This window comes from Ornithorhynchus anatinus, chromosome 16 (genome assembly GCF_004115215.2).
Source record: "Ornithorhynchus anatinus isolate Pmale09 chromosome 16, mOrnAna1.pri.v4, whole genome shotgun sequence".
Classification (NCBI taxonomy): Eukaryota; Metazoa; Chordata; class Mammalia; order Monotremata; family Ornithorhynchidae; genus Ornithorhynchus; species Ornithorhynchus anatinus.
In genome coordinates this window covers 39,801,783-39,815,022 of record NC_041743.1, presented here as the reverse complement: position 1 = coordinate 39,815,022, position 13,240 = coordinate 39,801,783, and the positions used below count along the sequence as shown (strand labels likewise).

General features: G+C 39.0%; 1 protein-coding gene across 7 annotated transcripts in view; it reads left to right on the top strand.

The window, feature by feature from the left end:
• LOC100091671 (zinc finger MYM-type protein 4) overlaps positions 1-13,240 on the top strand; it is a 62,636-nt gene that overhangs the window by 15,129 nt on the left and 34,267 nt on the right. For 6 of the 7 annotated variants that reach the window (XR_005660931.1, XM_029081519.2, XM_029081516.2 and 3 more), the window contains 3 exons: positions 4,728-4,773; positions 10,556-11,080; positions 12,966-13,030. Coding sequence is in view for 6 of the 7 variants with exons in the window: in XM_029081515.2 (XP_028937348.1) it covers positions 4,728-4,773; positions 10,556-11,080; positions 12,966-13,030 (636 nt within the window). In the remaining variant the exon portion in view is untranslated. The remainder of the gene's footprint in view (positions 1-4,727; positions 4,774-10,555; positions 11,081-12,965; positions 13,031-13,240) is intronic. The other variant, XM_029081517.2, reaches the window with a different exon arrangement.

The window sequence follows — 13,240 nt, the reverse complement described above, 5'->3', positions numbered from 1 at the left end:
TTATGTCGTAGTTTATTTTAATCTCCTATATTTGTTATCTATGGATCTTAAGCACTATGAAAATTGATGCCTGTTTGCTCTGTACTGTATGTAGTATTTGAAAAATATAAACAGCTCACTGGTAGAAATTTATATTTTTATCACCACCATCAATATGATTATAGCAGAATATCCTATTTCCTTAATTATATTTGCTGATATTTGAATATTTTTGTGAGTCTCAAATATTATGGTTTCAGGAATTGCTCAAAGACAAACTTGAAACTTGAAATGTTCTGAAGTCTCTTATTTCAGGCTAAAAGATCTTTTGTGCTGTGGCTTTTTTGTATTTGTATATACAATGATGGACCAAACCCTGGTATTTTACCCCAATTTTTGTTTTCGTTACTGACAGACAGTGACACTTGGCCCACTGTCTGCAATCTGAAACAAGGTCACTTAAAGGTTTATTGGGAAATGAAAGTTGGAAAACCTTTTAATTACTTGTCCAGTAAGCCAATAACTTCAATTTAGTGACTCAAACATCAAAGCATGGTGATTATTTTATACAAGCTCTTTCTGAAACATATCCATAGGGTAGGGGTCTAATTTGTGTACTTCTTTTCAGTCTTGAAGAATTGCAGAGCTCCCAGTTTTTTGAACTATATAATTATTCCATTCCCCATGAAATTCAGCCCTTCCATGGACAGAACTTAAAAAGAATAATGTGCAATGTAATAATAATTGTGGTATTTGTTAAGGACTATATAGGAGCACATTGTCAGATGAACATTGCCTATTCCTGCTGTCACACTTCAGCCAAAACATGTGATGAAAGCACACATTCTGACAAAAACTGTGACCTACATCCCAGAAACACTAAAGTAAAATTAAATTAGGGAGAATGATACCAAAGTTGCTCTTAACCCTTCTTTGGTAAATAAAGCCTAGTGCTTTAGTGGGATCCTTCAGGTTTAATGAATCAGGCAATTCTTTGTCCATCCCTTTGCAACATTTTTTATCATTCTTGGTTAAAGAATATGCAGGGCTGGCTTTGGGTGGTAATTTAGGTAAGTAACGCACCCCAGGGTCTGATAGAGGTAGAAGTGGAGGGGCTGAAGCAGCAGCCAGAAATTCGAAAGCCCCCGGCCAGAGTCAGAAGGAGTAACAGTGTTAACAGGGATCTGGGAGGGATTGCAGTGATTCTCGAGAAAGTGGGGCAGTGGCTGGATGTTACAGGTCAATTTAGATGGGAGATTTGGACTCAAGCCTGATCAAGCTAGGCAAAGTCCAACTCATCCCACAACACTTATATACAGATCCATTAATTATGTATATAAGGGGCTGTCTCCCTCCCTAGGCTAAGCTCCTCGTGGGCAGGGAATGTGTTACCAACTCTTTTGTATTGTACTCTCCCAAATGTATAGTACAATGCTCTGCACTTGGAAGATGCTGGGTAAATACCATTGATTGTTGGATCGAACCCTCTCAGGGCCACCTCAGGAGTGGAAATAGGGCCTTAGGTCCTCTGCTGTCAAGGGGATTCTGGCTAAGATCTGCAGGTGATGGAAAGCAGTGAGATGTCCCGGTAGTAGAGAAGCAGCGTGGCTCAGTGGAAAGATCACGGGCTTTGGAGTCAGAGGTCATGGGTTCGAATCCCGGATCGGCCACTTGTCAGCTGTGTGACTTTGGGCAAATCACTTAACTTCTCGGTGCCTCAGTTACCTCATCCGTAAAATGGGGATTAAGACTGTGAGCCCCACATAGGACAACCTGATTCCCCTGTGTCTACCCCAGTGCTTAGAACAGTGCTCGGTACATAGTAAGTGCTTAACAAATACCAACATTAGTTTCCACAGTCAGCTCTGTCTTTCTTCTTGAAGATGATTATGGTGGCATTTTGAAGTTTGGAGGCATTTCCTCCCGTGTTCCATATGCACAAGAAAAGCATATGGCAGACGTCTGAGGATTAGGTCTTCTCTAGACTAAGCCCATTGTGAACTGGGAATGTGTTCTACCAACTCTGCCGTACTCTCCCAAGCACTTAATACAGTGCTCTGCACACAGTAAGCGCTCAAGAAATACCACTGATTTCCTGAGAAATTTAAACAGAATATCATTTGATTTGCACGCTTTTCCATATTTTTTGTGACTTTGCAGAGGCTACTTCCTCAAACGTTTTAACTGAGATCATCCCTTCCCATTTTGGGCCATTTTTTTGTGCCTTAAAGAGCTTCTACTTCCAAGGCAGAAGATTTCTGTGAGATTCCTTCTTTGTGTGCGATGAGTGGTTCCATTTGCACTCTTCAACCGAGGCAGAGTTGTAGCGCATATGTGGTCATAGAGCTTCAGTAAGCCAAGACTAGAAGTCCTCAGTTTGGTAGAAGTCAACATGTGTCTCAATCTCTTCAGCTTTGATGTCCCACCCCTGGTTGGTAGAACGTGTCTACCAATTCTATTGTATGGTACGTTCCCCAAGTGCTTAATAGAGTACTTTGCACCCAGTAAGCCCTCAATAAAGGCCATTAACTGAAATACACAAGAAGCAGTGTGGCCTAGTGGATAAAGCATGGGCCTGGGGCTCAGAAGGACCTGGCTGCTAATCCAGGCTCCACCACTTGTCTGCTTTGTGATCTTGGGCAAGTCATTTCACATCTCTGTGCCTCAGTTACCTCACCTATTAAAATGGAGATTAAGACTGAGCCTCATGTGGGACAGGGAATGTGTGCAACGTCATTAGCTCGTATCTATCCCAGTGCTTGGTACTGTGCCTGGCGCACAGTAAGCACTCAACAAATACAGTATAAAAAATGCCATTGATTGATTTTTTAACTTCATCTTTGTCATCATGAGAAATTGCAAGGCAGTGTTGATTCACTTCTTGCCCTGCTGGATATCCTTTCTTTAAGGTCAGATAAGTGGCAACTCCCCAAAAAACATGTATTTGCTGGGGCCAGTTGCAGCAGAAGCAAATTTTGTCAGCTGTATCTTTTATTAACTATTCATAAGAAAAACAAATATCCCTCAACTCAGTGTAAAGAGATGCACTTATTGCTGTATTTGTGTAGATATAGAGTTACAGTTCGGTTGTTTGAAATTGCTTATTTTGAAGTAGTGTTTCTGGTATATTTTGATTACTTTAGCAATGTTTTAGTGTTCAGTGAGTTCTGCCATAATGTTTGGTTTTGTCTAGAAGTTGACAAAAGAGTTAGAGAACATTGTTTCCTCTTCATCTGTTGAATAGAATGCCATATTTTGTTGCAAGTAGCAGTTGTTTTCCTGATTGTGGTACTGGATAGGGTGAGCCCTAAAATGGAAGTTTTCCTTAACACAAGGTTCTACAAAAATGTAGTCCCAGCATTCTAGGAAAACTGAGAGAGAGAGTGTGTGTGTGTGTGTGTGTGTGAGAGAGAGAGAAAGAGAAAGAGAGTGAGAGAGAGAGAGAATGAGAATATGAGAATTCTGTCATGTACAGGGTAGTGGGTTTTGCTTTCATGAATGGGTGTGAGAATACAAGTGGTGTTAATTTTCTTGATTTCTCATATCCAGTCACTTCATGACTCTCTTATACATACATTTAGCAGAGCGTAGAAGAAACTTCAGAAAAGTTTCTTTTTGTCATTCATTCATTCATTCAATAGTATTTATTGAGCGCTTACTATGTGCAGAGCACTGTACTAAGCGCTTGAGATGAACAAGTCGGCAACAGATAGAGACAGTCCCTGCCGTTTGACGGGCTTACAGTCTAATCGGGGGAGACGGACAGACGAGAACAATGGCACTAAACAGCGTCGAGGGGAAGAACATCTCGTAAAAACAATGGCAACTAAATAGAATCGAGGCGATGTACAATTCATTAACAAAATAAATAGGGTAACGAAAATATATACAGTTGAGCGGACGAGTACGGTGCTGTGGGGATGGGAAGGGAGAGGTGGAGGAGCAGAGGGAAAAGGGGAAAATGAGGCTTAAGCTGCGGAGAGGTAAAGGGGGATGGCAGAGGGAGTAGAGGGGGAAGAGGAGCTCAGTCTGGGAACGCCTCTTGGAGGAGGTGATTTTTAAGTAAGGTTTTGAAGAGGGAAAGAGAATCAGTTTGGCGGAGGTGAGGAGGGAGGGCGTTCCAGGACCGCGGGAGGACGTGACCCAGGGGTCGACGGCGGGATAGGCGAGACCGAGGGACGGTGAGGTGGGCGGCAGAGGAGCGGAGCGTGCGGGGTGGGCGGTAGAAAGAGAGAAGGGAGGAGAGGTAGGAAGGGGCAAGGTGATGGAGAGCCTCGAAGCCTAGAGTGAGGAGTTTTTGTTTGGAGCGGAGGTCAATAGGCAACCACTGGAGTTGTTTAAGAAGGGGAGTGACATGTCCAGATCGTTTCTGCAGGAAGATGAGCCGGGCAGCGGAGTGAAGAATAGACCGGAGCGGGGCGAGAGAGGAGGAAGGGAGGTCAGAGAGAAGGCTGACACAGTAGTCTAGCCGGGATATAACGAGAGGTTGTCAACCCTTAGAGATGATCTTTCACCATGTCTGAAGCAAAGACTAATTATCATGTACATGTTTGTGGTATTTTTTGCGCCATTCTTTAAATGGCAGTAAAAGATGTATCTTTTCGAGTTTGGTCCCCAGCTCTTATTTGTGGGAATTTTTCATTGTGTATATCCTTTTGTTTTAAAAAATTGCAACTCTTTGGTGAATTGCATACCAGTGTATTTGGTCGATGACCAGGATAATCATGTTACATTTTCCTTTTTTACAGTTTGAACGGAAGGCTGGTACAGTTTTTGATGAAATCACAGAGAAATGTAGGTTCTTTTACATATATTTATATTTATGTATGTGTGCCTTAGTTTAGTTTACCAAATTCTTGCTCAATATGAAGCGTATAATTCTGTGGTGTTCAGTTACTATAATCAGAAACTTAAATATTTTTGTCACCAGTATCACTTGAAGTTGTTAGAGCTAGTGTAGATGCCAGGAAGGTTTGGTTTAGGGCACTTCAAAACTGATCATACCTGCTCTGCTGGAGACCTTGCAACCCACTGGAGCAGAAGATTGTGTAATGATTCCATTTATTTGTTCCAAAAGGCAGCTCAGTCAACTACTTCAAGCCAGAAAACCCACTTTGGATGTGAATTATAAATTAACTTGACCATTTATGTGGAGCACATAAATGGAAATAATTGCTCCATTCCGCATTTCATTTGCACTTTATGAATCCAACCTTTGCATATACAATGAATTCTATTTTAAGTTGGGAGTTGCATTTTTTGAAGAGTTTCACGTGAAGGAGAAATTGTGTTCTAGTACTTCTGCCATGACTGCAGCACTCAGGTGTACAATCATTTCTTCCAACACTTCATCATGGTCTTTCCAGACAGGTGCACATTGTGGGCAATAATGTTCCCTGATTCTTCAACAACATTCCATCTAAAATGTAATAAAGATGCACATTTTGCCAGAACTAACTGTAGTAGACATTTGCTAGGGTTTGCCCCTTTCAACCTAATTTGCTGCCACATCCTGGGAGAGCAGTGCTATTCATGTAGCATTAAATGGATCCCATAGTAAATCATTCAACTAGAATACTGGGTGATTTTAATTCAATATGAAGAAAAAACTCCCAATAGTTCTCAACAGAATTTCCTGTTGGAACCAAACCTTGCCCTGGCTAAGGTACCTATTCCACTCCACCTGGGGCTCACAGTCTAGGGAGGAGGGAATAGAATTTAATCCCTATTTTACAGATGAGGAAACTGAGGCCCAGAGAAGTTAAATGATGTACCCAAGGTCACAGAGCAGACAGGAGTCCTCTTACTCATAGTCCCAGATTCTTTCCACTAGGCCATGCTGTTTCTGTCCCTTAAATTCTGCTTCAGTAATTTAGAATATTATTATTATCAAGTGCTGTCAAGTCATTTCCAATTCATAGCGACTCTGTGGATATACTTTCTCCTGAATGTCCTGTCTTCTGCCATAATCTGCAACCTTTCTAACAGTTCTTCCATTATCTTTGTATGGTCTCTATCAGTCTAGCTTCTGGCCTGCCTCTTCCACATTTTCCCTGGACTTTTCCTAGCTTTAGTGCCTTCTCCAGAGAATTAGTCCTCCTGATTATGTGTCCAAAATATGCTAATCTAAATCGAGTCATTTGGCCTTCCAAAGATCATTTTGGCTTAATTTGCTCCAAAATCCATTTGTTTTTCAGGCAGTCCATGGTATTTGCAAAAGTCTTCTCCAATACCACATTTCAGAAGAATCAATGCTTTTTCTATCCTCTTTTTTTCATTGCCCAGCTTTCGGATCCATACGTAATTTAGAGTAAAGGGACGAAAACAGCTAAAACTGCACGTACTGAAATTACTTTATAAAGGCATGGAGAAAAGTAGGTTGGATTAATGCACCTCCATGCAATTTGCTAAACAGTGAGTGACAGCAAAGTGAATTGCAACTCACTGTATAACCATATTGAAGTGAATTGCCTGGATTGATATCCACCCAGGCTCTTTGGTCATTTATTTATGTGCGATGAGTGAGTAGCAGAATTTAGATAGCCCTAATCTCTCTGGTCACCAATAATGATAATAATAATTGTGGTATTTGTTAATGTGCTTACTATGTGCCAGTCAGTGTACTAAGCTCTGGGGTGGATACAAGCAACTCAGGTTGGACACAGTCCCTGTCTCACATGGGGCTCACAGTCTTAATCCCTGTTTTACAGATGAGGGAATTTAGGCACAGAGAGATGAGGTGACTTGCCAAAGGTCACAAAGCAGATAAGTGATGGAGCTGGGATTAGAACCCATGACCTTCTGACTCCCAGGCCCATGCTCTACTTAATTCTGTAAATACCGGCAAACATTGAGCAAATAAAATGACAGAATTTTTATTGCCTCTCCTTTAATCATTTTCATTGCTAAGAACAAATGTCTAGCAGATTTACAGGATTTTTCATAAAATAATTACAAACATTATTGGCTCTTAAAAGGGAACCAAAATAAATTTGAGAATTTAAACAGTTGCAGCTATTACTGTTTTACTTGCTCTGAACTACTTTAGAATACTTCATGCCAAGATGTTTCTTCTGAACATTCCATAAACTTACCATTTTGTGTTGGTTTTTTTTGCCCAGTTTTTGTATTTGCAGTTTAAGGTGAAAGAGCCTCTTATCAAGAACTGGCTTTCCCAGCAGATGGGATTTTCTCTCAATCTAAACTCATTGAATAGCAAACTCAAGATCCAGTTAATTCAGTTTCTGTTGTCCCATTTCAATATTTGATCTTGATATTTTCCTTTTGAAATTCAGGATTCAGTTATCAATTAGTATGTTTCTTTATATAACAGTTAAACAATTATTGGGATTTATTATGGTTTTCATTCATTATATGAATCATCTTCTATCCTTAATTGCAATGATTAGAAATATATTTTAAAAGAAAAAATTTTCTTTGGGATTTTTGCATAACATGTGAATACTAATTGTCACAATAGAATCTTTAATTCTTTTATTTGTAATTTTTTGATAAGTTATTTCTGCTCCACATAAATAGCAACTTCAGAAAACAAGGAAATTTAGGAGGGAGTTGAAATTAGGGTTCTGTTACGGAGAGGTACGTGGTGATGATGATGGTTAGTTCTAAAAACTAAGTATTGAGAATGTGTAAGAAACAGTGGATGGGAAAAATGACATGATCAATAAGAATTTTGAGCAGTGATTGACATTAACATGAGGCATTCCTGACCGTACATTTGTGTGATAATAGGTGCTTTGGAAAGTTCTGAAGCTCAAGATATTGACTCTTAATTACCTTACAAATGCAGTAATGCTAATATAAGGTCTTTGAACAGTAATAAAATTTAGTTTATTGAGGAAATCAGCAAAACAGATCTATTGAATTCGATGTGGTTAAACTTGATTAAATTGAATAATAAAATAGAATAAATGATTGTTACAGTTGGGATTCATGTTCAGGCTAGACTATTTTAACACTGATAAATTTTTTTTTTTTTACAAGACTTCCTAAACTCTCATGGGAAAATAATTTTTATTTTTCTATCCAGTTTGGGTGGGAAATATCATTGATTACCTTCCATCAATTACATAACAAAATTATCTTTAAGAGTGTTTTGAAGAAATAACTGTTTTATTTAAAACTAAATTATTGGAGCAAGCTCAAGGCAGCATAGCTGTAGAATTTTAAATTAGGCCAAGAAACCAGGGTTAGTATAATAGCTTTTGTGAAAGCCACAAAGACTTGATCTCAACCTAGGTCTGTTTTTCCCATTCACCCCACATGGCAAGACCTCATAGCCATTGCAACCAGTCTCTAGCTGGGAACAGAGAAAGCCTACTAGAGGCGATATTACTCATGACTTTTACCTGTATTTGTAGTGTATCCTTGCTGTTACCAGAATTTCTTGATAATGGGACATGTAGGCATGGTTATTTTAAAGCTGAAAGGAAGTTAGTCTTAAAACTGTGGAACACTCATTGACTTGTGTTTTTTGCAAATGAATTTTGGAGAGAATTTCCTGGAAAAATGACCCTTTTTAGACTGGCATATCCAGAGCAAAACAAACTTCTGCCTCAAATAAATTCTGCCAGGATCAGGGGGAGGGATTAAAACCTAGGTCAAAGAAATTCCGACCCAACCCACATCTCACCTTCCACTTCTCACCTGAGAGCCCACTCTGGAGGAAATGGTAATGGCAGCATGCGTGCCTTGATTAACAGGAGTCAGTTTAGACTTTCCCACATGCCTTTCATAATATCCTTACCTTACTGCTAGGAAGTTTTAAGAAAATTAAGGTGCTGTTAACCTTGAGAAAATGTAGCAGAGTTGCAGGGAGAACTGTTTTGGTTACAGCTTTGTTATAAAGCAAGGGCTTTAGTTGTTTCCCTGCAGAAAAATACATCTTGTACCCCAGAGAGAGGACTATTTTCCATACTGTAGGTTGTTAGCTGATAAGAGCAAAATAGCAAAAGGAAAAGTTAGCACCACAGCAGATCATAAATAAGGTCTAGATAAGGGAAAAATTAACAACTAACATTCCCTTTTCTCTCTCCCTGGAGCATTAATTAAATTAACAGATTTTCTGGCTTGTCAGGCTTTCAGCCAAAGTAAGTAGATGATGAAAATAAGCCTACTGTAAAACTTTGCTAATTCATACCTCATCAATTTGGAATTTGAGATTATTTGGGTGGGGTTTAATCCCATTTCCTCACTTTACCTTCTTCAGTGCTATCAGGGAAGGTAGTTTTTAAACTAAAAAGGAAGGATGAGATTGATCTGGGAAGCTGCAAGCAGGAGATAAGCAGAAGCAGTGGGCAGGGGGGTCAGGGAAAGAGATGTTTCCTGAATCTTCAGTGGCCGTGGGCAGATTCAGAAATAGACTACTGTATGCTTGGATGCTAACCCTAAATTGAACACAGATGCACCAAAAGCCACATCCATAATACTGTACTAAAACAGTATTGAAGACAAACACTTCAGTAATTCAGACTCCCACTAATTCAACTGGGGGGTGGTCACTACTTCCCAAATTATTGAGATTATATTATACACTGCATGTTTTCACTTGGCATTTTGGATGGAATGCTGTTAGGGAATTTGGGAATATTTCATCAACAACACTCAATCTTGTGGATAGACTTTGATGGGGTGTTGGAAGAAATGGTTGTCATCAGTCAGGGCTTGCTTACTACAATGTCAATTTTTGTTATTGTAGTTTTCTTCAAGAACATAATACCCCCACTCTAGGAGACATGAGCATAATTGTAAATTCCCCTTTCTTTGGTTGGAAATTGGGCTGTTTCTGTCTGGGCTGTTAAACTTGTAGAAATGGGATTTTTTTTTTAAAGTGTTGGTTTTTATAAACGAGCAAACTTCTGAAAGCTACCATTACTTCTTTTTTTGATTAGGAGATGTGATTTCCAAATGTGTCTGGTGCCTCAGTCTGTAGCCACTCATTTTGAGGAAGCAGAAGCAGTTTTGTTTTCAGTGGAAATAAAGATTGCCATTGACCATTAAGATCTGTAACGTATTGAAGTGCAATTCATTTTGTACTTCTATTTCAGTACATTCCCTTCATATGAAACTTAGTACCCAAAGAGGCTTACAATTGTGTGCATTTATATATCTGTTTTATACATGAAGATAGAGTTGTATTTATGTAGCCAATTAATTCATACATATATATAGGTGAAAATATAATGATTAGGCAAGTGAAATTAAATTCAGGTAACAAACGTGTTTTGCTGAAATGCTGATGCTCATAAACAAGGTAAATTTTTGTGTATGTCAAATAGGTACAGTTTTTAAAAATGTAATTGTCTCCTGCCTTTAATGATTATGGTTATTATCAATAAATGTAGAACATTTGGCAACTTTACAAAGTGCATTTTGCTGCTTGTTGTGATGCAAGTTTTTCATTCATAAAGTGGCCTTTTGAATTGTCACTTGTGAAAGATTTTGACCAAAAATATTGGTTGAAGTGCACCTGTCTATTATTGGTTGTTACCATATATTTTATGCTTGTAAAACCTTTTATTTCAAAACTTACCTAAACAACATTTTACTATTTTAGGTGGTGAGATCATGGATGCAGAAATGTCTGAAGATACAGACCACAATTTAACCCCTGGTCTTGACAGTATGTCTTATGCAATGCAGAATCAAACGGGATCTGAAAATTCGTTGTTGGATGAAGATGATTATTTTCTGAACTCTGGGGATCTTGCCGGGATTCCAGTTGTTGGGAGTGACAATGAGGATGAACACAATTTTGGCACAAAGGACAATCTCCCTTCGACAATTCATGCTGATGACAGTCTGGGAGCAGAGAGAAGAGGCACAGAACCCGAGTCAGACAGTGAAAAAGAAATACAAATACAAAATAAAGTAAAAAAGGACCTTCCTAAGCAATTTGATCAGGGCTCTGTATTTAAATCCATTCGTAAAGATTTTAGCTTAGCAAGAGAGAACAGTAAAGAGACGTTTTCAGGAAAGGAGAAAAATAGAGAAATTCCTTTTCAAGAACGTGAAAAACGGTTGGATAAACCCCATAAGGAGTTGGATTCAAGGTTGAAAAGCAGTTACTTTGATAAAGCAGGTAATTAAAAAACCCATTGGAATATATCATAGAATTGAGGGGTGGGGAAAAACAAAACTAGAGAACATCAGATCTTAGAATTATTAATTAGAGTCTTGGATTTGATTAACTGGAATGGGAAACATGATGAAGGCATTTTGGGTGGGGTTGGGGGCTAATTGGTGGAAAGTCTTGAAGCCTAGAATTAAAGATTTTGATTTGATCTGCTAGGTTACTGGGAGCCTCTACGATTCTGAACAGGGTAGAACATTGCTCGAAGAAGATGATTGTTGTTGCTATGGTAGAACAGATGAGTGAACAGAATCTGGGAGACCAGCAAGGATGCTGCTGGAGTAATTTAAGTGCGAGGTAGTTGTACCACATATTCCTGTTCAGACCTTAATAGAGTTATATAAAAAGAGTTTTAACATTATAAGCATATTTTGAACATTCTCCTTTTAAAATTATTGCTCTTGCCTTCTTGTCTCAAAGGTAAATAATAAAGGAGGCTAGAAGGAAGGAAAATGGGGAATAGCAGAAGCTATACTTATGCCATGGATGGATAGTCTTAATATTCTGTTTTAGATATGCTAAGATATGTGAGGAAGATTGTGCTTCATGAAATGGGTTTTCATTGAACCCAAAAGCTGAAAAGTCTGACAATTTTACAATTTAGATAGTAATGAGATTACAGTCATTGCTATTGTGTGTGTAGAACTACTGTGATATTTCATCTTTTCCCCCCCTCCACCCTAAACCTCTGGCCATGCTTCTGCAATCTCTGACAGAGGCTAAGTTACTTCTCAGTCCATTCTCAGGAGACCCAGCATCTCAAGGCTTAGCAGCCAGTTTCTCTAGAAAAATGTTGTGCAAACAGCTCTGAGTGAACATGAGCAAGATCTGGTCTTGGTCCTCCAGAAGATATATTTTTAGAAAGGATGAGGTCTAGAAATGTAATGTGACTAATGTGGGAACAAAGAAATCTCTTAAAGCTTGTTGTGGGCAAAGAATGTGTCTGCTAACGTTGTGGTATTGTACTCTGCCAAGCACTTAGAGTAGTGCCCTGCACACAGTAAGCACTCACTAAACACCATTGATTTTTAAAGTTCCTTGATCCTTTTCACAAAGCTGCAGTACACTATCCCTCTTAAAATGTTATTCCTAGCTCTTGACAAAAAAGCAACAACAACCCTTCACTCTGACAAATTTTCATGCAGCCACATGTTCCTTGACAACCTTAGATAATGGCCAACAGAGTGATGGGAAGATATGACTTTTGGGCAGTCAATCAGTGGTATTTATTAGGTGCTTACTGTGTGCAGAGCACTTTAAGAGCATGGGAGAGTACACTACAATAGAGTTGGAGGGCAGGATCCCTGCTTGTCCCCCAGGATGGCAGTTATAAAGAAAAGCACACATGAAATAATCTACCCTTCTCTTACCCTGAGTACATGGTGGAAGGTGGCAGTCATCAGATAACTGATTATAAGGGGTCTGTGACAGTTGGATCGGAATGATGCTTTTTTTGTTGTTGGGGTTTTTTAATGGTATTTGTAAAGTTCTTACTATGTGCCAGACACTGTACTAAATGGTGGGGTATATACAAGCTAATCAGGTTGGACACAGTCCCAGTCCCACATGGGGCTCATTCTTAATTCTCAGTTAACAGATGAGAAACTGAGGTACAGAGAAGTTAAGTGATTTGCCCAGGTCACACAGCAGACAAGTGGCACAGCTGGAATTAGAACCAAGCTAATACTTCACCACAAATTGTCAGAAAATGAGTATTAGAAGTAATTAATAAGAAGGATGTTTAGGGACTAGGTTGACAATCTTGTTGATAAGAAGTGCTGAATAAATGATCTCCCCATGAAAAATTATATCTCTACTTTTTTTTTTTTAACAGTAACTAGTCAAGTGGAAGAAACGATACGAACCCAGTTACCACAAACCCCAGAAACAAACTTCAGGGTGAGTGCTCAATAGTTTGTTTCAGACATCTGAAAATTCATTCTAATTAATTTTCAAGTGATGTGGCCTAGCCTTCTCAACTAATGGTTGGGATATATTTCCCTAAGTATTTGGTCTAAGTGTTTGGTAAAGTTCCAATTTGTTTTACTTGTTTAATCATCTGTTTGGTTAAAGCCTTCTTTTGGAAGAGCCAAGTAAAGACATGTCATT